A 27057-nucleotide genomic window follows, 5' to 3' on the forward strand; every position below is an offset into this window, starting at 1 on the left:
GTTCAGTCTTAATACTGAGTTAACAACATTTTCCCATTATTTTCCTCCACAGTATATGGGAAATAAAATAAAAATTTAGTTTCAGTTAGTTAAAATAGTTTCATTACATCCTAACTCATGAGAGCTGCATTACATTAGTTGTGAAACTTTATTAAACACACATTCATCACAATATACACAAATTATTTCAGCCTGGAAAAAAGAATAATAAAGACTAGTCGTAATCACAATTGACTTTCAACAATTAATGCAATAAAACCATTTGAAAAAAAAAAAAGATAAGAGGTACAAGATAAGAACCAAAAATATTGATAATAATAGTATAGCCATAGATGTACCTTTTGTGATAAAATTGTGATATTAACATATTTGATTATCAGACTGTCACTACAAATTTAAAAACAACTGAACTTTTTAATTCATTCAGGAAAGATTTAAGACATTTGAGTTTGTATTTGAAAAATGAGCCTTTTTTAAACAAAAATTATTCCAAAGCTCTCTTGCTGACTTTTCTTGAAAAACCTACAAATAAAACAGAATAAAATTATCTAGTTACTTATTATAATTTAAAATGTCAATTAAATGTTTCCAATTATTTATTTGATATAATTATTATATTTTATAAATAAATAAAATAACAGTTATAATTATGTGGATTGAAGATATTCTTGCCCAGGATCCATAATGGTTCTCAGTGTTCCTGGTGCTGGCTGCAAGACCTTTAGTCTATAGTAAGTAGCTGTGTACAGTACAGTATTGTTTGTTTGTGTGTTTATATTTCATATATGTATGAACATATTTGATTTTAGTTTCAGAAGCTATGTAAATTACAATCCAAACTAGTTAAGATTTGAACCTTACCAGAAAAAGATTCATTGATGTTACCATAGCTTTAATGATACAGTCTGGTAAACACATCCATACATATGACACAATAATACAAAACACAAAACAGTAGTTTTTAAAATATATTGTTCACAGGCTTACATTTTTTCTTTGTTACACATCTTTAATTTATGGTATCAGTACTTTATTTTAATTCTATGATGATGACAAATAAATATTTCCAAAAAATATTCAACAAATTTAAAATGAAAGCAATTGCAGTTTAAAATATCTGCTGTAGGCATATATAAACCAAATATCTTTATCACTTACATGAAAGAAAAAGATGAGAAAGCCCTGGATAGTTGTGGTCAAGGTAAAGAGGTACTGGAATACTAAAATTGTTTCACATGTTTCATACATAATGGATGAAAGACCAAACATCCATGTGGCACCTGAAAGACAAAATGTTCACAGTAAGTTTTCTGTCTATTTTACTTGGAAAAATAATATCTCAGACTTACATCTTAAACTGATAGAACATAATCAGTAATAATTAAATGGTTAAAAAGTACTTGGGAAGGATAATTTCAAACTGAATGGGACCTTACAGTACCCATGGATTAAATCAGACACACCCAAGGTTTAGACATAGCCATCCCTAACAAAAACCTTCTGAGCAGAGGTAGAACCATCAGTCAGAAGCACCTACCATCTATATAACATGTAGTTACGCTTAAATATATATCAGTAACAGTTATATTGCCCCTTATAGTTGAATGTGTAAAGTGTTTTCAACTGGAAACTGAAGCTGAAACTGGACCTGTTGATCCACAGCTCATTAACCACAAAGCCATATCCTAAACATATTTTGTGGTACACTAAGAATCCATTTCAATTATGCAAGTCTGGTATGTTTTTCTGAGTTTATTTACCATCAATAATGTTTATTATTTTCACTTGACTAGTTTTAGCATTGTTTACTTCTCTATCTATCACGAAAAAAAAGTTAACTTATTTGTTTATATTTATGGCAGAGAGGGCACATTTAAAAAAATGTTAATTTGCTTTGAAGATAATTTTGTATATCCAAACCATGATATTATTTTGGTAGTAAAATAAATAAATGACTTCCTCTACTGATCCACATTTGGAAAAGGAAGTTTAAGCCTAATTTATTTCTCTGGTTTTCTAAACATCCCCACCAAAATTTGAAATATCTATCAAATGATTACAAATTATTATGTTGTGTTGAAATTTTAACATAAGGTGCATTTTAAATAGACATTAATCTCTTGTTTTTCTAACTGTCAGGCATTTTCACTGTGCAATATTCCACGAATGAACAAAGCAAATAGTTGCTTGGTTTTTGCAATAACTGATTTTCAAACCCAGTAAATGAAGTATGAAGTGATGCTTCATGTTGGATAAAAGTGACAAAACAAGATATGAATTGTAAATAAAACAGAAAGAAAAATGAAAAACGAATGAGCAAGCTAATGCAAAACTATTGTGGTAAAGTTGTTCTAAGATTCAACCTGTTTTAAGTAAACGTACAAGAGGAGCTGTAGTAAAAAATAAAATAAACTTTAACTAGAAAATAAAGCAAAGATAGCATTCACTGTAAGGATGCAGACAATATCTGCAGGTATCAGAGATAAAAATGATGAGTGATAATTGTATGGTACATTGACTCAGTTAAAAAAAATATTCTAGTTGAAAATGGAAAATCTGTTGTCATATTTTCTGTTCCTGAAGAATCACAATTAACAAGAAATATCTCTGCTTCATGCAAAACTTGTAACAAGCACAAAGTAAAATAGAACACAATAAAGCTACCCCATGAAACATTAGATGGAATACTATTAAGAAGGTAATAGAGAAAATAGAAAGAACTGAAAATGTAAACATTAACAGTAATTGTTTATTTAAATAAGTCAAAGGTAAAATAAATGTAAGAATGGAAGTGGGGCCTTTAAAAGGATAACAAAGGAATGCTAATTTCTTATGATAATGAGATAGCTGGATTATTAAATTATATTTTTCTTCAGCTATTACTAATGAAAATGTTTCATCCAAAGCATTTGCTAGTTGGAAAGAGGGAATCCTCAATTGCCATGGCACCTTTAATTTTAAGCAGGATTAGAGTAAATTAATCTGTAAAAGTTTCCTTTTTATTAAACATATTTTCTGTGCCAGCAATACCAAGCATGGAGCATACACATACCAGATTCAGTTTTATTACTCATCACGATTTCTACCTGCCTACCCCCAAATTGAAATTATTTTAAGCAGGATTAGAGTAACTTAAACTATGAAACCTGTAGTGTGATGAAATACATGAATTAAAAGGGTTTGATCTCCCAAGTCCAAAATTGATATTAAATCTCAAACCAGTAAAGGAATGATGGGGCTATGAGCTAAAAGTTTGTACTTGAATAAACCTCAGAGCCATTCAATGAGTCACTATGCCACAGCTTAAAAAGGTGATCACATTCACATTAAGTTTATTAAGAAAAAATTGGGAAGTTTAAACAATGGTAAAAACCTGTATCTATAATATTTCCTCAAGAAGTTTAAAGAAGATTGGGAGATTGAATATATGAGTTATTAATTTTTTTATAACTTCTCAAACAGTAGTCAGGTGGCAGAAGATTGGAAATTAGTTAATGTTACTCTTCAAGGAAAGTGATAAAAACTATCTCAGCAATTATAAGCATATAATTTTTACATCAGTGGTGGGAAACATTTTATATAGTCTAATAAGCGATGTAAAGACATTTAACAAATTTAAAAATTTGCTGGATAATCATCATAGTTTCCCTAGGTGATAGGCTTGCAAAATTAATCTTTTGATATTCTCTGAGGATGTTAATATCTGTATAGGTGAGGATTTGGTGTATTTGGATTTTCAGAAAGCATTTGACAAAGTGCCAAATAAAAATACTTGTTGAGAAAGTTATCTTTGGAGTTGTGGTGGATAAACTGGCTTAACGGAAGAAATCGGAAGACTGTTATAAATGAAGTTTAGTCAAACTGAATGACTGTCACAAGTGGAGTATCACACAGGATTTAGTTTTAGGATGTTTACTAATTTTGATTTACATCATTGACATAGATGGAAGAATGGTCACTAGATTATTTAAATTTACTGATGACATTAAAGTTTTGAGTGTTGCAATCTATGAGGAAGATGCAATTGCTTTACGAAAGGACTTGCATTAATTGGTGGGGTGAAAAAATAAATGGCAGATGACTTTTAATTACAATGAATGTAAGGTGATGCATATGGGATATCATAATTTGAATTATAAGTATAATTTTGATGGAATAACATTAACAATTTACAAAATAAAAGAATCTTGGTGTCCTAGTTGTTCAGTTTCCTAAGCCATCTAATGACTGTGCAATTGATAATGACAAAGCAAATAAGATTTATAGTTTTACTTATAGAAATATTAAATACAAGTCTAAAATTGTTATAATTTCAATCTCTAGGTCATTGGTTAGGCCACATTTGGAGTATTTTGTTTAGTTTTAGGCTCCTTACCCTGAGAAGAACATTGAATTGTTGGAAAGGGCTACCAGGATGATACGTGGGATGGATAAGTTGTTGTATGAACTTGACCTTTCCCTTAAAAGAAGGATTGTAGGGGATCTGATTGAGGTGTCTAAGATTACTAAGCGAATTGATATGTTGATGCATCATATATTTTCATACTTAATGGTGAAAGTAGTAGAACTAGGAGACATAAGTATAAATTTTGCCATGGTAGGAGTCATCTTCATCCAAAACAGCTTTGTTATTTTAACAGGGTGGATGGTCTATGAAATGGGTTGCTTTTAAATACGTTGGATGCCCTTTACTTTAAGGGGTTTTAGGAAAGGTTCAATATGCAATTGAATTATAAGAGCTGGCTTTGAGTTTTTTTTGTTGTTTTTTTTAGTTTAATTTATCAGATGGAATAACCTAGCTGTATCAACAGTTACCTTGCTGTCCTTATATTATATATATATATACAGGGTGTCCCAGAAGTCTAGACCTCCAAGAAAGAATGTATAGTTTATTCTTAACTTATTTATTATTCAAGCTGCATGTCATGATCAGCCATATCTATATTAGTTCTTGTTATACTGTGTCATTGGGGTATTTTCTTTTCTGAAGCATGTACAACTGACATAAGAAAAGCAGTTGTTAAACTTTAAGATTGTAATAACTATTTTTCTTTGGGTGTAAAGTTCTGAGACACATCATGTATGTAAAACCACATCTGATGTTGAATTGGCCCGTGACTTTGAATGTATTCAGCACATTCCAAGTTAGAAGTTTAAATAAAACAATTTCACAATTTTGTAAATATTAAATACATATATTATAAGAGAGTGAGGTATGTGGTACCTACAAACCACAACTGTAGAGTGTATCTTGACTTATGTGTACCAAATACTTTATGCATTCAAACCCTTAATACACTTTAAAACTACCTGTGACAGTTTTTAGATCACCGAAATGTTCTAATAATAGAAAAATAACATACCAAGTAAGATAAGGATACACAAAGCAGCACGTAATTTAGCTATTGCAATTTTCCTTTCTGACTGGTTGGTTCTTAGTCTTATCTGTTGACCACAGAAGATACTGTAGATGACTGTGCTGAAAACAACTAAACTGGCAACCACAACAATCCCAACAGGAATAATAAATGCTATATAGAAACCATAGGGAGCCAACCAACAACTGTAAAAACAACAAACACATACTTTTTTTATATATATTTTTTTTTAATTCCAAACATTTTGCATACAAATAAATTTAGATTTTTGTGAACTGATAAAATCTTTGAAGAAACCCAAAGTAAAGTAAAATAATTATGTATATCTATACAAAAAGAAAGAAACAGTTTATTGTTTCATTAATGTATGATAAGTTCACAAGAAAGATACACGTAAATTATAAATAAAAAGTGTAAACATTTAATAATAATTCACTTACATATGTCTTCCATAGTAATATTGTTTGTGGTCAAAGATGAAAACTAAAGACACAATTAGCACAGGTATACCTAAAAATACAAGAAACAATAAGTTAAAACTGTATAGACACTCATAGTTCAGTAATTTTTATCTAGTAAGATAGTTTAGTTTCTCTCAATTGCTCAACTCTTAAAAAATAAAAATAAACAGTCGTTTTTTTAAGAATTTGTTTAACATGTATTTGCATTATTAGTTATACAGATGGATACAAGCAGGTCATGATAAATATTAAATGTTTGAAAATAACCAAGTATTCACATGTGTAGAAATTAGTAAAAACCACGTGTCACTTCTGAAGATAACATCTCATAACAAAAAGTCATATCAACTATTGACAATAAGGTTATCTACCCCGAAAAAAGAGAACAAGAATGTGATACATATGAACGAATTATCATATATATATATTGTCACAGATTTGAGATAATACAACACTGTAGGCTTTTCTATACTTTAACAAAATCTACAAAATAGTTCACCAGTACATTTATATTGCAATTAAGTAATGAGCAACAATTGTGTTTATGTATATATTTCCTGGTGATCTATAGGTATATTTTAAACATATTTTCATCAAAACTGTTAGATATATTAGTAATGAAATGTAAATTCTTTAAGGAGTCTGGATTTATTACTTGCTAAAGTTATATCATTTGGTTTATTTAAATTTACAGTATTTTTTGTATTACCATTACTAGAGAATGACAGAATGCCCCAAACAGAGATGAAAACAGCCCGTGTAACACTCCATAACACAAAAAGAAGAATTCAAAGGAGGAAGATGGATAACCTGAAAAACTGTGTGAGGACTTATGAAATGGGTTCACTCAATATCCAAAACAAGCCCACAGGGTAGGATGAGGGTACCCAATTGAAGGAGTGAACTACACTGAGGCATTGCACTCTGTTGCATGTGTCATCTAATCCAGAAAATGGTACACTGATTACACCAGCAGAACACCACTGCCCTACTCTCAACTGAATAATTATAGCCATCTATGTGGGACTCATACATGAGGATGTCTCCATGGTTAACCACCCCAGTGGCTTGGAACTGGTAAGTAGTAAGGACTCCCATAGTCCACTGGAAGAAGAGGGGGGGGGGTGAAAATGCATTGGAGAGTCCAGAGGAATGACTATACCCAAGACAGTGTAATGGGTGATCACAAAACTGTCTTTAAAAAGCAGTCCATACCAATTTATTCAATCAAGACATGGCATGAATAGGCAGCTATCCCATTCTGCTTTATCCATGCTGTGCATGGGTGATACGGTCTGCAATGGGCATATTTAAGAGACAAAATATGAGGTTATTCACCTACAAACAATCTGGTGAAACACCCTATCACAAAGGTGAACATACAGAACTACAAATAAAACATGTTCATCAACATGGCATACAGTAGAGATTTGTGCAGAAAAAAATAATACCTGGTCAGGCACCACTCACCACAAGAAACAAATCTGAAGCAAGGGCTCCTGCATGAAAACAAAGCATTATTAAAGACCAACCTAGTACAATAGTTGTACTGAAATCTGAAGTATAACCAGAGGTGATAGGCAATACTTCAGAGATGCAGCACCCACAACGTGATTGAGAGATAATGGGAGATGAACATTTGAGATGTCATCTAAATGTCTGACTGTAGAATCTTCTCCAAAGGCTAACAAAGACAAGAAGCAACAGAAAGGTGAGGTGGTGAATTTGAAGGGAGGTAACACAATAACATAAGGTAGGGAGGGGAGAAGGAAGAATAGGCCAACTGGATTAAATGACAAACCCAACTGGTAAGTGTAAGAGGGAAAGGTCCAAGAGGAAGAGGGTAGCAAAGGTAGTAATAGATGGGAATCCTCAAAGTAAGCAGTGAAGGCAGTATTACAAAGAAAAGCATACACTGGGCATAGAGGGTTGTTCGGATCAAGATGAAATTAAAAATGAGAAATGGGCTAAAATAAAGAGTTACCCTCACAAGCCTTTGAGATCTTGGGAAGGAAAGAATGATCGAGGTAAAGGGCAGTATAGTGTCTGAGTAACACTGGTAATAAATATATTAAACAACATTACCCACAGGTTAAGAGGAGAAAGAAATACACCCTTAGGGATAGATAAAACAAAGAACACTAAGCGATAGGTTCAAACAAAGGTAAAGTTATGAAATGGAGGATAACATTAATGCCTCAATCTGGAAGTACAGTATATATAAGTGGCTGACGTATCTGAAAAAAAGGATTAAAAGGGTAAGGAGAGGGGAAACAGACCCTGGGGTATCAAAAAAATGGAAAAAAATAAGACAGGGCAGCTCAATACCCAGATAGTATGGAGACCAAAGACTCCTTCTAAAAAAGTCATGAAAGAAACTTGGAGACAGTAGCAACCATTGAACAATAAGCCAGAACAGGCCAAACCATGGCCCAGGTGTAGAAAAGATTCCATTTCTGCTGATACATGGCCATGGATGAAGGACAAATGGAGTGAGATAAATTAAATGCCACCTGACATGAAAAACTGGATCTCCTTTCCATGTACTGGACAAAAGCCAGGTTGAAGATGGAAGATGTAAAATAATGGATCCAGAATCAGTGACTGTGGTTGATAAAGGAAGTGGGGAAATAAAGGGAGAGGTACTGGAGGAAAGAACTATAACTGGCGTAAGTGAGGAAACCATGAATAAGTGGGACAGTAAGGAACAATTAGAAGGACTTTGTAGGGAGTGAGATGGATAACAAAGACTACCCAATGATGTAATAAGATAGGAGAATAAATATAAAGGAACTTGTTCAACCACTCCTGGCTGAATATATCTATAGTTAAAGGTTGTGTATGGGAAACAGGAGGCACAGGAGGAAGAGGGGCCATGGGAGGAGACAAAGGTGATCCACATAATTTTCAATCACGTAGCAAATAAATGTCAATGGCTCACCAGCGGGTTGCCTGTACCTGTGACCTGAAGTATGGTTTCAGAAGTTTTAGCTGAATCTGAAGTGTTAATGTAAATTTTGGAATGGATGCTTGATATCAAACAAACGTGAAAGATTTGGCAGGAAACCTGGGTATATAAATGCTTTCACAATGAAGGTGAAAACTGCTTGAAAATAATTGAAATAAACATTAATTTAAACTACTCCAAGCGGAAGTGGAACAAAACAAAAATGTCTGAACTTAAGCACTGCCAAACAGGAATTGATGGTTTGGTAATGGTGCATAGAGAAAGTCATATACATCATGTGATGGTAGTGTTCTTCTATTGATTTATGTTGATTTGCAGGAGAGACATGTTGAAGTCTTTGATTTTAATGAAAAGCTTGTAGTATGCATTGTAAAAAGTGCACATATAGATGGCAGTACAAAATGGGAAAAGCTAATCTTAGGAGAGGGAAGTACTGTATCCAAAATAAAGGTTACTTGCAAAAGTCATTATTGTGTCTCAAGTAACAGTACAAAATATAATAAAGACAGATCTGATCACACTTGAGACCAGTAGGGTATGGGTTAAAAAAAACAAGGGTTCTAGCTGTACCTTCCATTCAACGTTTGCATACCTGAAGCAAATGAAGAATGAAACAGATATGTACATTATGCCATATGATAACATACCAGTCAAGTTATTGAACCCAGAATTTATGGATTTTTGTGTAAATCAGTGTTAAAAAATGTTCTGTGAATTCATCATTCTCATACATTAGCTGATGTATGGAAAGCATGCAAGCAAGAATGATGTGTTTTGGACAAGGCATCCTTACTACAGAACCTTTTGAAGGGGAAACTATATGCTGCAGAAATATTTGCAAGACACATGGTCATCAGATAGACCACTAATTATATCCAGGAATGAACTAATTGCCATTGAAAATTAATTATTTTTTTGAAAAATGAAAATACACGTATATTTTATACGGTAGAAAAAGCGACGTAGATGCCATAATGAGTACTAGGTATACTACTACCAACAGAAAGGGTTTAAAGATTTGGTTTGATAAGAGTGTTAATGTGAAAACTAGTGCAGAAGAAAAGAAGTAAACACGTTTGACAAAAACAAATAATGATTATTGTATGTATAACTACATTATGCCTTCCAAGATCAGAAAGCAAAATCAAAACTTAAATAAAACTGAATTTGGTTAAAATCAAATGAAATCTGCATGATGAGCAGTGAAACAAATTACACACTAAAACACTGAGCTTCAACAGTGGTTTCTGGCTGGATCTGCTAACTCAGATACACACTGTTTTATTTGAAAGCTGGAATGAATTTCTCCAAAAGCACTATAAAAAATGCGTAGACAAAGTAATTCTACTTGTAACTGAGCAATCAAAATAAAAGGTACCAAATATCTCTACTCCATGTAATAGCCATAAGATATCCTCCAAACACAAGGCTAAGCATAACTACATCATTAAACAGCAGAAAAGCTCCTTGACTAGTTAAGCAACAAAAGGTAATGCCTCAGACAGCAGTTTATTGCTCCACTTCAAATCAGCTTTAAAGAGTTCCAGAAAAATAACTTATGATAATTATAAATTTTATTACTTAGAAACACACACTCTAGGAAAGTAGAATGTATATCTGCACACTACAATATTAAATAGATCTCAATTTCTACAGGTGATTTTCTACTTTGATCCATATTTATTGTTAATTCTACTAAAGCAAACTGTCCATTACCATACAACCATTAATTTTAAGTAAATTTTTATAATAGGATTATTATGGATACAGCAGTCTACAATTTATGATTTGAGAAAGTAGATATATGTAAATTAATTTAAATGTAACATTTTCCTTATCTGAAAATGTATTTCCAATGGATACACACTTTCTGCATGCTATTTTCTGTGTGTGTCTGCCTTAGAGATTTGCATACGAATAATTTTTGGGAATTCACACCTAAACTCACAAAATTTATCATGATTTTAGATAGTGTATAATAATGTTATTATGAAGTAAAAGCCCATCACCAATCAGAGGTTGACTCACCTCCCTGTGCACTAGCTCCCTCTCTGTTTTTCCATTCATGATCTTCATTCCATGATGAGGAAAGGAATACTAAGCTGCACTGAAAGTAGGAAGTGCATGAAGAGGTATCTTCAGGAAATAAATTTTCAGGTAAGGAAAATGTTAATTTCTGAAGTAATACACACCTTTAAACACAGAAAGCAAGAATCCCACATTGATATGGTGAAGGGACAAGTACAAAAGTTACCTAGATGGATTCCTTTCAGAATGCACCCAAAGGAAATCCATGAATGTCACAATCAACAGCAGGGACTCTAAGCAGGCACACTTGTAACAGACCACATTTAATCTCTTCTAATGTACACTCTTCATACAGATTGAAAGGGGAGAAGAGGCAAACAAGCTCCAGGTGTTACAGGTGTGGGTATGCTTATCTCCACTTTACTTTTAGGAATTAAGTATGTGAATTGTTCTCAACTCTACAGTACACTCTTAGACAGATACCAGGAACAGGAGGGGCAAACATACCAGTGGTATGTATTGTCACAACTATACCACCAGCTGTTTGGACTAATCCATGCTGCATTAGATATGTTAGTGCAAGCTCACCTCATACTTACCATGAGATTCTGGACTGACACCAACAGCAGGAGGAGAAAATGGAAGTCAAGACATAGTGTACATAATATAAAATGTGTGCACTGTGATTCAACTAGACAAGCATCTGCTGCAGAAGAAGGGCACAATTTGATTTCTAGTGCACATATCAACTCAACAACTGAACAACAGATGACTACAGAATTGGTGGATCAACTCCAATCCAAAATCAGGAAGCATCAGGTATGAGTATGTGTCTTTCAGTCCATGGTAGAAGGAGGGTCCCATCCATCTTCACTTCATGACCAGGAAGTATAAAAAAAAAAGATCTACCACTCCAACAACCCAGGCAAGGCAGATGTTTACAGACTCACTTCACAATACCAGGTCACTCTGGAATCTGAGGCAACAGTAGAAAGGAAGAATGCAAATGTGGTGGGTCAACAACAGTTCAAAACCTGGAAGCATTGGGAATTTTTTCATCCAGTCCATAGTAAAATGAAGAATCCAACTAACCACATATGTAAGAACTTATGTGGACTGGTCTTATGCTGATCCAACCACATACTGCCTAGGAATGACATCCATGTAGTGATATGATTGGGAATGCTGGCATATTACTAGTATAAGTATATAAGGGCTGACCTGCACTACCTTTACAGTGCCACCACCATCTCACTTCTTGCTAATTGGCATCATATGGTTCCAATCAGCAAGAAGTGAGATGGTGGTGGCACTGTAAAGGTAGTGCAGGTCAGCCCTTATATACTTATAAGGGTAATATGCCATTCAAAATAGTTTTATGTTGAAAAGCTAGCAAGCACAATCCAAAAAAAACGGGCAGAGCACCCATGATACCGGTTCTATATAGATAGTAGACAGATACCAGAACAAATCAGAAGAATACCTCAAGTGATCTTGCAGAATACCTTATCTTAACAGTAGACATATGTGGAGTAAGGGCAATGGTATGAAGGATGTCTTTTATCCTGCCTTGATGTGGAATTTTGGAAAATAAGCATACTTTTGAAAGCACCACCACCATGTGAAGTGGGTTTGGTAGTTTGTTGTCAAAGAAGAGAGAACCAAACTTAAGCTAGCCAGAGGGTACTACCAAGAGGAAAAAAAAAAAGGTTTCCTAGTCAAAGCTTGAACCCAAGGGAAAGGCCAAAAAGGTGGGTGAGCATGATAACAAGAACAAAACCAGAACGCAGTGACAGCCTAGGCTGAGGAATGGAGAAAAGATGATCAGAAGCATGCAAGTGAGGGGATGGATCAGGCAAAAATGGCTGGATTACCAAAGAGAGTAGAATATTATACAGCCAGAAAAGGCAGTCTGCAACCCAGGTCACAGCACCTGTTACATGGCAGGTTAAGAAATCAACCCATTGAAAATTGGTTGTAGAAGAAAAGTTCAGAGTTTAAAGACAAGAGGTTCTGGACTGGAGTACCTAATGGTGGTTAACTGAGAAAAAAAACAACAAGTTTATAGAAGGGAATCTAATGAAATTATTCCATAGAATGAAGAATAATATCAAGCCCAACCAACAAACAGAAGTTTGAGTGTATGGAGAGGGAAATATGACTTATCCTGGAACTATGTGCTAAATGGAAAATAAACTTTCACAGATGTTCTCCAACCAGACGGGGAAACATATGAGAAGGGGCATAGGTTCTGTGTGGATGGATGTAATGGAACACAGATGGTGACATTAGATTAGTCCAACCACCCATACAAATATTAGAATGGGAGAAAGGACAGAAGACCTGTTGAGATCAAAAAATGATATCAAGCATCCCTCTTATACATGGGGCAGTTGAGAGGAGGTGCATATAAGTGTGACTTAAAGGGGTAAACCAGGAAGCCATGGTTACCAAACTTGAAATTTCACCTACAGAATGAGTAGGACAGATGAAATTTCAGTGACAACAAAGTCTATTCCTCACAGGTACATGGGAAAAAGCTGATCTACCTGAGAATGAGTTTAAAACACCCCTCCATGACAAATGAAGTATTGATGAGGAATGAGGATTTGATGAAAGTGGTGATGAACAAAGCCTGTAAGAAATGTGCAACATGGTTTGGAGCAGAAAGAGAAAGGTTGTAAGATGAAGGAAAAAAAATCAGGGAAGAAAAGAAATTTAGAGAAAGCTTGTAGGTGAAAATTAGAAATCTCATGCATGGATAGAAAGTGTGACTAGTGAAGCCCAATACCATGGGATTTGACAAGAAGGAAATGTCATCAAGGAGCTCAACAAGTTGTTAATTTAAATGATATGGAATTGAGGATGAAGAATAGATATAATAGTTGCAAATAGTGTGGAAACAACTGATGAAAGCATGGACTCAGCCCATGATTCATAAGGGGCTGTATTCTTTACAGTAAGTGTCTGATTTGTGGTTAAAAAATTTTAACAATAAATAGATAGAACCCAATCCACTTGCTTTAAAATAATATATTTAAAGCAAGTCAAACATATGCAGGGTCTGGTATGGCCAGGTGGTTATGGTGTTTTACTTGCAATCTGAAGGTCACAGGTTTGAATTCCTATCACACCAAACATGCTTGCCTTTTCAGCCATGGGGGCATTATAATGTGATGGTCAATCCCACTATTTGTTGGCAAAAGAGTTGGCAGTGGGTGGTGATGACTAATTGCCTTCCCTCTAGTCTTACACTGCTAAATTAGGGATGACTTGTACAAACAGCTCTCGTATAGCTTTGTGCAAAATTAAAAAAAACAACAATAGCATATATACAGAAGTTCATTACATTATTGGTTACAAAAGTTGTATCCAGAGCTTTACATAACTGTTTCTTTTTCATCAAAGTCCATTTAAGCAACTTTAGTTACTTTAAACCCCAATTGACAAGACATATTATTCTTCCTTTCTCTTGTTATTACAATACAAGCTGCAAAATTCACTTCAGAAATTACCCATTAAGACTAAACACACACAGTTTAGATCAGTCTATCTACCTTTCACTTACTTACTACACTGTTGGACACCTATTTATAAATAGTGTGACATAAGCTTAAAACTTTCCAATCATTATGAGACATTATGATATAACAATACTCACTTAAAGCAATGAGAAGAATTCAGCATGATCAAATAACATTATGTCAATTTACAACTACTCAACTATACAAAAATTCAATTGTAAACAGTTACAAAAGCAATCTCGCAATATCTGTCACTTTTTAAAATAATTTAACATTCATACTAAGTAAGCAATCTAAATCATGACATTCATATTAAACTTAAAAACGAAATAGATATATCAAATAATAATCTCCTCTTCAAGAAGAATATTTACAATATTTTTTATATTATATACAAAAACTGTTCTCAGTCCTCACATAAGTCTATCCATCACATAGGGAATCTGGTAAACTTCACTTTGACTGGATCCCTGGTAGTTGTTTTGACCTTTGTTGCACAGGGTCTATTTTGTGTGGTCTGTCTGTGAAGATATCTGCATACTAATATAGTAGATTTTGTAAATTATTTATCCTGCTTGTCAGTCAGTTCTTCACTTATGTTAACATCTTTGTATGTCTAATCTCCATTTAGCTGTCTTAATTATAGTAGGTATTTGTCTTCTCTGACAAAGTCACCATCTTTTGGTTTTCATATCTATGACAACCACAGCTGCCATGTCTGTCTGTGCCTCACCACCTGCACCTATTAGGTTCTTCCCTTAAAAAGTACTTCAACAGGTTAGCATGATTGGTCTTGGTTTTCCTATCCAATTTCACCTCACGGTCAATTATCTTCACCACTTCCTGTACTTCAAAAGGTCCTTTCTATTGCAGGGTAAGTTAGCTGTTGTCTGTTGGTAGCAGAACTAAGATCTTTCTCCATCCATTTCAATACAAGTGTTTAGCTTCCTTAGTAGAACTGCTTTGATAGACCTTGTACAGTACTCCTTACTTGTTCTCTACTTTATGTCTTTTTTTTCCTTTTTGTTGTGCTCAACTATCTCTCAGGCACTGTTCCAAAGTTTCTGCAATGAAGAGTCTTTATTCTGTGCTTCGTTTAGTTCCCATAGACAAACAATTAGGATGTTACTTCTCAAAACTTGCAGGGGTTGATGCCTTACTTGCTTTTATTTTCTTAAGCTCTTGTGGTGATCATAGATGCCTCATCAGTTTTTTTATTTCAGGTTCTTCCACATTTTTAATATGTGCTATATTTCCAATCATCAAGTCATAGATGGCTGCAAAAAGGATGAGAGAGAAACAGAAGTGTTGGGTACTGAATGGCAAAACCAATGCCAACAGTCTGTTCCTTCCACCAGAAGGAAATGGCAATCCCAAATGTGAAAATTTTGAAAGAAGATGCAGAATAATGAAAATTGAAAAAAAGAAAAGAAAAAGAGACAGATGGGAAGGGAGAGATGCAAGTTCACTGAAATGGAAGTGGTCCAGGAATGATAAATGATATAAGTGAGGTTAGGATTAAGAAGGAGAGAAGAAACAGAATAGAAGAGTTGGGAAAGAAACAAAATGGTGCATACCAATCAAGAATGAAGAATGCAAAAAAGTCCAAGATTTTATTCAACAAGGAAAGAAGTTCACAAGGCCAAAGAACAATTAAATTCATCTCATTCACCTCACAAGTAAGGGGAAGGAACACCTGAAGGAGGGACTAGGCTTGAAGCTAATGGTATGCAAATCTCTAAAATATACATGCACGGAAGATAGCTTTCTGTTTGAAGACGTGTGCATCTTCTGTGAAACAGCATTATAAATGTTTATTATTGATTTCACTGACTTATATATAAGATAAGAAAGATGCAAGTCCTTTTTTCAATAATATAATTAGAAAGCAAGAAGATAGTGACAGCAATAGCATTAAATTATTAATGAAGCTTTTCATGCTTTAACACTTTAGTTAGATTATATCAAATTTATAACTATGGTTAAGAATGTACATTCTTTAGAGCTTTGGAACAGCTCAGTATATAGAATTTACCAATAAGATTTTGAATCTTGAGAAAGGAATGAGTGCTGGCATAATTTCAGCTTTAAGTAACCTATTCCTTCTGTTTATATAGTCGGTTTCACTGGGATTCTATGTTCATACTGCTATTAAGGTGTACAGCATTTCACATTTCAACCTCCATATAAGTCAAAAACAGAAACACTAAAATCAAATTAAATTACTGCACTTTATTCATAAGTAGATTGTTGAAAATAGGTAGATTACCAGAAACCTTGACTAATGTATTTTATTTGATAGGTTAAGTATCCACACAGACACATATTTTTAAGATACAAAAAAATGATTATGAAATTATAATTATTATGCATAGACAATAATTTAATTGTTAGGTTATACTATTCTGCTTTAAAATGTGGTAGTACTAAGAATAACTATTTAGAATCGTGTCAAGAGAACTGTATTTGCTGAATTGCTGTTTATTACGTAATTACTAAAGTAAGAAAGAAAGAGTTGCATCATAGGCACTTAAAACCCTGAATCAGAAGGCAAGGATATTAGCATCTGTTCTATTATTGCTTGGAAACTGGTTACTGATCCATAAGTAAATGCCAGAAACTAAAATTATATCATCAAATCATACCAAAAATCATGATATGCCTCCAAAATGGTTACAATCAAAGAAAAATTAAGAACAAAAACATGAAAGTAATACCACCAATGAAGAGTTATGTCAACAGTTGTCACATTGCAGTAGGTGTCTTTGATTAATTACTAAAATGTGTGCAAGACGGAATGAAAGATGTCATGAAATTGTGGAAAAAATTTGTTGGCAATGTTAGATGGTAAGAGACCACAATGTACATATTTAGAAGTACAACTATGTATTTAAGAATACTTTTTATAGGTAATACTAAATCACAGTTGTTCTAAGATGTCATAGTTCATTATATGCATTCACCAGCTTATAAACATTTCACCCAAAAAAAATGATTAATAACTATTAAAAATATCGATTGATATTAAGTTTTAAACTGGTAGAACTATGCAACATTGATCATAACTGGCTCTTAAAATCTACAAAAATGTGTCCTTATGTCCATCACTATCAATAGACACAGACCACACATTCTATACATGTCCATCAAGTTTCACCCAAAATCCAAGAATTTTTGACTGAGTAACAGAGTAAAAACAGTGTGAAAAATCATTCCCAATGTAAAAAGATAGGAATTTTTGTGACCTCTGCTGTGACATTGACCCTCCAAAAACTAATCACTTATAAGTTGGATCATAGTCCAAATGTATGTCAAAATCTACTCAAATCCATGCAGCCAATTTCAAGGAATCTTGCTGATACACACACACAGATGTAGTTATAATTTCTGTTCATTTCAGTGGCAAAGGTAAACATTTAAAAACTGAAGTATTTGGGTTTATATTGAATATATTAATAGAATATAACTTTGTATGTTAAAACAACAGACTGAATTAGTTACTTTTGTCCAGTGTCATTTATAGCTATATTAAACAGTAAGTGAACTTACTTACCCCAAGCACATAACATAGCTTTGCACATAAATTTGGGAATATATGTGCCCACAACCTTCACAAACCGTAAATACTGTACGACAGCTTCAACCAACATCCATCCAAAGGAAACCATCAAGAAATAGTGTAACAGCACAGCAGACAGCATACAAGGACCTGGTCCATGTTTTTTATTTATACCAATGAGGAAAATTACCAGGGACCCCAGCAAAGCTACTGCTAAATTACACAAGGTCTGGTGACCAATCCCTTTTCTCCATTTCCTGAAAAGAATTATTCTTATTGATAAATGTTTTCTTTGTAATACACAGAAATTATTGACAAAATACAACTTTTTTCTTTACTTAACTACATCAAACATAACATCTTTAGCGACAATCAGCTGCTTTTACTCTGTATGCTAACTCAAGTCAGAAAATTTCTAAACAAAAGAAGTAATGCATATGTATGTGTGTGTGTGTGTTTATATATATATATATATAAAGTGAATGTTTAAATGAAAATCAAACATAAATATTCTCAACATATGCCTTCTCAAAATAATCTTGCTCTAAATCAGTCATTCTTGAATATATAAACTTTTCCTTTAGGGAATTAGTAAACACTAACAATCACTTAGGCATTACATTTCAGGTAACAACAAATTTGATGTACATAGTGTATCTAATTATACTACCAAATTACACTGTGAAAATAATTTTTTAACCTAAATAGATGATATATATCTCAAAACTTACTCAACAGAAGAATAGTCTTAAAAATCAAAGTCTTTCAACAGGAACAATTTTCAACATAAATGTGGTGTACAGGCATATGCATTTTCTACCTTTTTGTTATGATCAAACATATTAGAAATATAAAAATTATTCTGGTAGGTGCAGTTTTTACATAGCACATTGCCAAGAAAACCATTAATTTCTTTTCAGTAGTTACCTTTATTCTCTGTTATTTTCTTAAGAAAACATCTGGTCTGCCATGGGAGAATAAAAACTGAAAGGTTGCACCTTATGCATGAATGTAAACAACAGTGCCTTCAAATGGTAGATCAGGGGATGCTTCAAAATTACATATGCTTGAATAAGAATGGCCAGTTATAACAATATTGTTAGCCACTACAGATAATACTGACTTTACCTCATGAATATGAAACATTAATGTTAATCAGATTGTTATATATGATCTCAACTGATATAATAATAAAGTAGAAACACCTACTTAATATCCAAATCAAGTATACACATTGTATATCTTCATTTTGTCCTAATACTATTCAGACTCTTATTTCATTCTCACAAACAGTCAATTTCCATATTAAATAACTTTAGCAAATCTGCTTATTAAGCAGGCATATCTTGTTTCTGTATGTAAAATCCATTTTACCTATGAATACCACATAAACAGTGAATGAAAAATTTCTGTTATTATGCTATTAAAAAAACAATCTTGATTAACAAAATTAGTCCTAACATGTGCTAATACCCTATACAACCCAAGTGATAGAGACTGGCATGCCAGTTCATTTGCTATAAATGCTGGAATATTTAAAAAAATATATTGTCTGGATTTTATCACAACACTACATGTTTAGAGTTGTTCCCCCTGAAGATTACTGTTAAGCCACTGAGGGAATTATTTAAACAAACAGTTAACTACAATCATTTTAAGCAATGCAACCAGTTAAAAATCTCTTAATACAGTTTTATTGCATGAATAATAAAGTTTCAGCCAATATGAATCAAGACTGAAAAAGGAAAGTGTTGTTTGTATTCTGTCCACTTTCTCTTTTACAGATAGTGTAACAGTAAAATGCTATAAATAATACACACACAACTTATTGTTCGTTTGAAGGTTTTTAATGGTCCATATCCACATTTCTAGAGAGGACATTCTGATATTCTGGAATCTGTAATTTGCTGGAGGAAGTTCTTTAAAAACAATTAAAAACTTAGATATGAATTAAAACCCTTCTTGTAAGTAAGTACTATTTTATACAAATCACATACATTTGTTGAACTTAGAATTTCTAATGGAAAAGTATAATTTCAAGTTCAATATACTTAATTAGAAAAACCAAGTGCTTCTCAAACTTATAATAAAACTTCATCTTCTCTCAGGCAAATCAAAAATCATCTTACAAGAAGATGTTTCACTTCTTCAGAGTAATTTCCTTATTTATTGTCTGAAGAAGTAAAACACCTTGGTGTTGATATTTCAAGTTTTTTTTAAGAAGGGAAGGAACATATATCTAGAAATTCAAGTGTCATAAAGAACTTCTGTGCATTAGGTATTACTAACGTTTTAAAATTAAATCCTGGAATATAAGTAGTAGTTTGTAAGTTGATGAAAATTTATGAGCATTTCATGGTACATTACTCAGTAACAAACTGAGTTTGATATCTAGAATGTTAAATGTTAGTATTCTTCTATTCTGATGCTTTAAAAACTGTATACTGCTTAAAACAGTTTCAATTTCTAACAATATATTTTAAACTATGAAGATAGTAACCTACAAATAAGTGAATAGTATGCCAAAAATCACTGCATAAGACAGAAAAACTAATACATTTAGCAGAACACAAACAATGAAAGAGATAATGCTTTTGTGTATTTGAATAGGGTACAGAAAAAAGGTTTTAGTTGGAAAAAAAAAGTTTAAATTTACCTGAAAACAATAAAAGTTAGAATTGTTAGGGTAAGTCCAAATATGGAAAGGCTACAACCAAAATAGGTGATTATCTTCAAAGCAGTTTTATGTTCTTCCTCAAATGAAACATCTGGATCAACACTTTCCTGTACATAAAGTTAAAATATGTAAATCAGTTTTCAAAAGTATGAATTATTAAAATAGGCTTCTACCAGGAATAAAATCTGTTACTAAGTGACAAAATACACTACATAGCCAAAAGTATGTGGACACCTGACCATCACACCCATATGTGCTTGTTGAACATCTCATTCCAAAACCATGGGGATTAATATGGAGTTGGTACCTCCTTTGCTGCTATAACAGCTTCCACTTTTCTGCGAATGTTTTTCACTAGATTTTGGAACATGGCTGTGGGGATTTGCTCCTATTCAGCCACAAGGACATTAGTGAGGTTGGGTGAGAAAGTCCAGCTCACAGTCGGAGTTTCAATTCATCTCAAAGGTGTTTGATGGGGTTGAGGTCAGGGCTCCATGCAAGCCAGTCAAATTCTTCCACACCAACGTCAGCAAACCATGTCTTTATGGATCTCGCTTTGTCCAAGGGGCATTTTTATGCCAAAACAGTAAAAGAGCCTACCCCAAACTGTTGCCACAAAGTTAGAAGCATACAATTCTCTAGAATGTTATTGTATGGTGTAACATTAAACTTTCCCTTCACTGGAACTATAGAGCATAGCCCAAACTATAAAAAAACAGCCTCAGACCATTATTCCTCCTCCAGAAAACTTTACAGTTGGCACTATGCATTAAGGCAGGTAGTGTTCTCCTGGCGTCCACCAAACCAAGATTCATCCATCAGACCGCCAGATAGTGAAGCATGATTCATCACTCCATAGTACGTGTTTCCACTGCTCCAGAGTTCAATGATTGTCTGCTTTAAACCACCCCAGCCAACGCTTGGCATTGTATATGATGATCCTAGGCTTGTGTGCAGCTGCTCAGCCATGGAAACCCATTTCATGAAGCTTCCAACAAACAATTATTGTGCTGACATTGCTTCTAGGGGCAGTTTGAAACTCAGTAGTGAGTGTTGCAACTGTGGACAGACGATTTTTACATGTTTTAGCACTTGGTGGTCGCATTTTGTGAGCTTGTGTGGCCTACCACTTCGTAACTAACCTGTTGTTGCTCCTAGACGTTTCCACTTCACAATAACATCATTTACAGTTGACTGGGGCAGCTCTAGCAGGGCAGAAAGTTGACAAGGTGACTTGTTGGAAAGGTGGCATCCTATGACAGTACCATCAACTCTTCAGTGTGACCAATTCTACTACCAATGTTTGTCTATGGAGATTGCATGGCTGTATGCTTGATTTTATGCACCTGTTAGCAATGGGTGGGACTGAAATAGCCACACCCACTAATTAGAAGGGGTGTCCACATACTTTTGGCAATGTAGTGTATTTATAAGCTGGTTTTGAAATGCACTCCAACAGAAATATAAGTGTGTATCATACACTATTTATTTCTGGTTTCCAGTTTAATATGAAAGTATATTTATTGATTATTTTCCAACTGTACATAATTCTAGCTGCATATTTACAGTTAAAGACCAATGGTTAAATGATACTTGTACAAATATGATTTTAAAATTTATTATTATTTATAATGAATGGTCCCACATAATGCTTTAATTTATACTTAATTAACAACTGTCACTGGTCTCTACACAAACAACTCAAGTATGGTTATGTACCAGCTAACTAATCATGGTTTAATAATGGAACTTATCTACTGTATTAGTTATATCCAGCTTTAAAAAGTATAAATTTTGGATAAAACTAGCAATGTAGAAGTTCAATTTCTATTAAAGTTTTGTTATGCATTACAACTAAGGTGAAGAGCAGTTAAACAACATATTTGTTATTTAATCAGTCAGAGTTCAACTACTTTATAGAATAAAAGATTATAAAAGTTAGTGCATGAGCAAAAAAACCATAGATTATTTACCCACATTTAAAACATATAAAATGTAGCTGGATAGCATTCACTGTTGGTAATCACATACATTATCCTTGTAGTGTCTATTTCACATGAACAAAATTTTAAAACATTTTAATTTCTTACTCTAGAACTTGCTAAATTTGGTTAAGAACATGTGCTAAATTAATGAGTTACTTTCTATAGTTGCATTCATCATGTTGCTTATCTACTGTTTGGAAATGTGGAGGTTACAATGTATTCTGTTTCACCTTGTGTAAAAACATATATTACAAATGTCTGGTATCCAGTCACCTGTAGTGAGAGTGTGCTTCGTAAGCACAGTTTCAGAACTTTCACATAAGATTTCTTTCTCAAGATGGGTAGTTTGTTTTCCACTTTGAAGAAGCCAGAACATGATGTAGAAGCCCTATCTTTGTTTTACTGTATTATTCCAGTTGCTGACCATGCATCTCTTCATTATTTGTTAGTTCTTTATAAACAATTATTCAGCTCTTTTACATTTAATTTTCTTTACTTAATAATGCAGAAGTCTACTGTACTGAGTTCAATTATAAATAAAACTTTAATTTATTATGATACATCCCTTATAAATCTACATCCTTTGATTTCTAGTTTTTCTGAGAATCAGGTAGATATAAGCTTGGCGACTATGATGATGAGAAACCCATTTGATCTAAAAATGTATTCTAAAGACTTTGTTTATAAATAAAACATATACTTTACACATCTTTCCTTACAAAAGACAGAGAAAGATTCATTGAATGTCATTATTATGTAGAGTAAGTAAGGTGTGAAAACCTTACCTTGTATTTAAACTGTACATATGTTTTTTATCTAAAAATTATCCTTAAACATATAACAACTAATTTTGATTTTACCAGGAAATTTAACCCAGATGAGTCATCTCTCCAAGGTGGAGAAGAGTAATGTTAAAGCAGTCCTACTGGAATGGAGATAAAAAGAAACCAGTCATTTACATATTAGTAGGATCCTAATCCAATATAGTAGGTGTTGAATGAAGTCATGCACTATGTATTTAAAAAAAAAATGCATGGTGCCAATACCAGGCTAAACAAAAATAGCACAAAATTGATGAAACTGACCATAAAAAACAAACCAAAGGTAAAGCCTGGATGCTTGGAGATATGGGAATATGAAAAAAAGCACTAAAGATGTCTACCATGGTAATCTATAGTCACAGGGAGAAAGAACAGTTCCCAAGTCCAAAAGGATAGTCACAGACTAAACCGTCAGCTCTGAAGTCCATGGAAAAAGGAAAAACAAATGAAAGCAGAGGAACAGGCTGAAGATAAAGGGAGTGAAGGTGAGGTGGAAGATAGTAAGTAGCATAGAAAGAGTTTCACAGAAGGCAGGAAAGCAAGAAAAAATGGCATCCATCACAGCCTATAACACAAAAATCTCAACAACAGAGGAAAGTAGTCAAACAAAAGTATTTGAGGTAAAAGGTAAATGTACCTGGTTAAGAAGGGTATCCTTCCCCAACAAATCTCAAACACAGAGTAACCGAGTGACAAGGCTGTAGAAGAAGAACACCAATGTAAGAGAAGAAATGAATGAGTAGCTATTAAAATTCCCTGACAAAAACAGCAAATTGCATCCAAAACAAGATGGATGGAGGATAAAATGTTGTGAGAGAAGAATAAATGAAACCTGAACCTGAGAAAGACCAACAGAAGACAATGGATTGGATTTCCAAGTCTAAAAAAAGACCCTGGGATTAGGAAGTCCGAGAAATGAACCACTGTCTTAATGTAAGCTGAGGCATAAGTCTCAACCTCTTGTGAAGAATGATGTATTCTGGTACCAAAACAAAAATAACCTGTAAGTCACTGTCATGTCTATGTATAAACGTTAGCAATGCACACTGTTAAAATTTACTTGCAAACAACAACAGTATTTAAATGCATGAAACACATGACAGCTTTCTGTACTTTATGGGAAAAACATGCACACAGTTAGATGAAAGTATTCTAAATTCAAGAATGCTAACTGTAAATTGCAGCTAACCTTGATAACTGATCACATAGTTGGTCTATCTCTGTACATTTACAAGGATAATTTTATAACTATGAGTATATTCCATTTACTATGTCTGTCACCTGTAGATTAATTTTATTTGCAGTGTAGAACTGTGTAAAAAAAAGGTAGTACATGCTGGATATAGAATGGCTAATGATTCAGATGAGAATTTGAAGTTCCTTAAATGTTACAGGAGTAAGATTGAAACAAAGAACTTGTGAAATATACCACTATATTTATGCCAATCTAATATGTAATTTATAAAACTACATGGAATTGTCACATTACAAAAAAAAAAAAAATCTGGTTGAATGTCAATACATGGAAAGAGTTTTCTTTCCTGAGAATTTCTCCAATGTTAAAATTCAGAAAAGACAGGGAGATCTCTTATACTCTATCAGGAGTTATGAGATCCTGAAATATAGTGCATAATATATATATATATTTATGATAATGATCAATTGAAAACAAAACTTTTCACAAATAAAAAAGAAATTTGATGAGGCAGTGGTACCTGAGAAAATAAAGTCAGTTTTTTTTGTCAAATAAAAAAAAAGGTGAAAGATCATATTGTGAACCTTTCTATCATGATTTTAGATGTTTATTTAATATTTCAAATATAGGTTAATATTAATTATCATTTTAAGAGCCCAACATTATGACAGAAAGTTGCATAGTATAATTTTTCATAATTTTACGAAAAATAATTACCAAAAATATTATTCCAAAATGTGTCAGGTGGTCACACAGGCAGGTAATTCTATTGCTCTTTTTCTCACCAAGCTGACATCCTTTATTGCTCCAGCTTCCACTGTTGTTATTAGATCTCTGGTCCCAGAAAGCACATTGTAATTTTTTTTCATCTATTGTGCTAAACTCCTAAAAAAATGCAAAAAAAATACTTACTATAAGCATTATACTGTGACTAATTGAAAGTTTAATTACTTGATCAGAAATAATTAACTTCAAAACTTACCTCTGGAAGATTAAAAACAATCATAATAGGATCATCTAGACCATATATAGGACCAGTTTTAATGTTTACTCCAAGTACTGGACCTACTGCAATGCCTTTGCAAGTATAACAACTGGAAGAAAAGAGCTTTCCATTCTTATATATAATAAATTCAAGCGAGCCTGATGTTCCAAATTTTTCAGATAGCATATGGTTCTCTATAATAACTGGTGTTAAGTCAATACCAGCTGTAATATCTAAAGCAGGAAATTCATCTCTGTATTTGACTGGTTGCAAGGAGTTTTTATATTCGGATGAAGAAAATGAGAACAACTGGATTCCAACTTGAATATCTTCAGCAGGTTGAAACGGATGATTGACACTTCTTGACACTGCTACTTGCTTTAGAGATAGTGAGACATTAGCTTGTGTTTTTCTTAACATATTCTCCAATGCATAGACAATCCTACAAAAGGAAAAAATATATTTTTCTTTAATTATAAACAATAAATGAAGAACACATTTAATTCATACATTTTCAATTCATTTAAAAATTATCATTACTAAACAAGTAGGTTTATTTTCAATGCACTATTTTATGTATGTAGTATTGAATATATAAATTATTCTAAAATGTTTTTGTTATGTAAAAGTTTTCCAATGTAGTTGTTACTCTTAACCATATGTTGATACACTTACAATTATGATAGTATTTAACATAATAATGTCCTGACTCCACGATATGTATAAAAAAATGTCTAGCTATGTATTACAACATAAAGTTAGTGATAGGGATAAGTTGAAACATTACTCACTGATGAAAAAAACTACAAAATCACTAGAAGCATTGTAACTCGGAGAAAACAAAATAACACAAAATAATCGCAAATCAACACGTGTACTTTCCAAATTAAACTGTGGCAACTAACAAAAAATTAAAATACACTAATTTAAAATATTAAGCTTCTATTGAGACTCAATTATAAGATAGAGATTTGGAAAGTTTGACAGATAAACAGATATGCGAGACAAAGAATATAAATAAAAGATATATTTATGGAAAATAATTTTCACAGTATATCTCTCTCATTCTGTGTGACATTTAGGTAAATGTTTTTCACTGAAACATTTCTGAATAACAATAAATCATCTCCTCGTCAGAAATAAAGAAAATATTTCTTATGGTCCAGACTCTAGAAAGGAAGACACGTACACTTGTAAAAGGGATTGGTTAAGATAAATATTGTTTTTCTCATATTTCTAAACAAAGATAGTAAAGAACGAATTCTCTTTCAGAACTATCAAATGATGCTACTAAACCTTCTAAGCTATTTGATTACATAGATAATGAATACTGAAAGAAAAAAAAAAATTCCTACAACAGGTAGACTTAAAATACAAAACAAAAATAAATTAATACCTTCAATAGTCACTAGGGGTCAAGATTCTTACATGCCACTGACATAAAAATATGAAGACCATAACATTTTTATTTTATTT

General features: G+C 33.0%; 1 protein-coding gene across 2 annotated transcripts in view; it reads right to left on the minus strand.

Annotated features, from left to right (window-relative positions):
- Positions 1-275: 275 nt before the first annotated feature.
- LOC143255804 (uncharacterized) overlaps positions 276-27057 on the minus strand; it is a 124175-nt gene continuing 97393 nt past the window's right edge. For both annotated transcript variants that reach the window (XM_076512049.1, XM_076512048.1), the window contains exons 26-33: positions 25579-26023; positions 25314-25481; positions 20575-20702; positions 17913-18175; positions 5819-5888; positions 5364-5563; positions 1159-1280; positions 276-522 (exon numbers count right to left, since the gene is read on the minus strand). In XM_076512049.1, the coding sequence (XP_076368164.1) occupies positions 424-522; positions 1159-1280; positions 5364-5563; positions 5819-5888; positions 17913-18175; positions 20575-20702; positions 25314-25481; positions 25579-26023 (1495 nt within the window). In that variant the 3' untranslated portion in view covers positions 276-423. The remainder of the gene's footprint in view (positions 523-1158; positions 1281-5363; positions 5564-5818; positions 5889-17912; positions 18176-20574; positions 20703-25313; positions 25482-25578; positions 26024-27057) is intronic.

Source organism: Tachypleus tridentatus, chromosome 7 (assembly GCF_004210375.1).
Source record: "Tachypleus tridentatus isolate NWPU-2018 chromosome 7, ASM421037v1, whole genome shotgun sequence".
NCBI classification, from domain to species: Eukaryota; Metazoa; Arthropoda; class Merostomata; order Xiphosura; family Limulidae; genus Tachypleus; species Tachypleus tridentatus.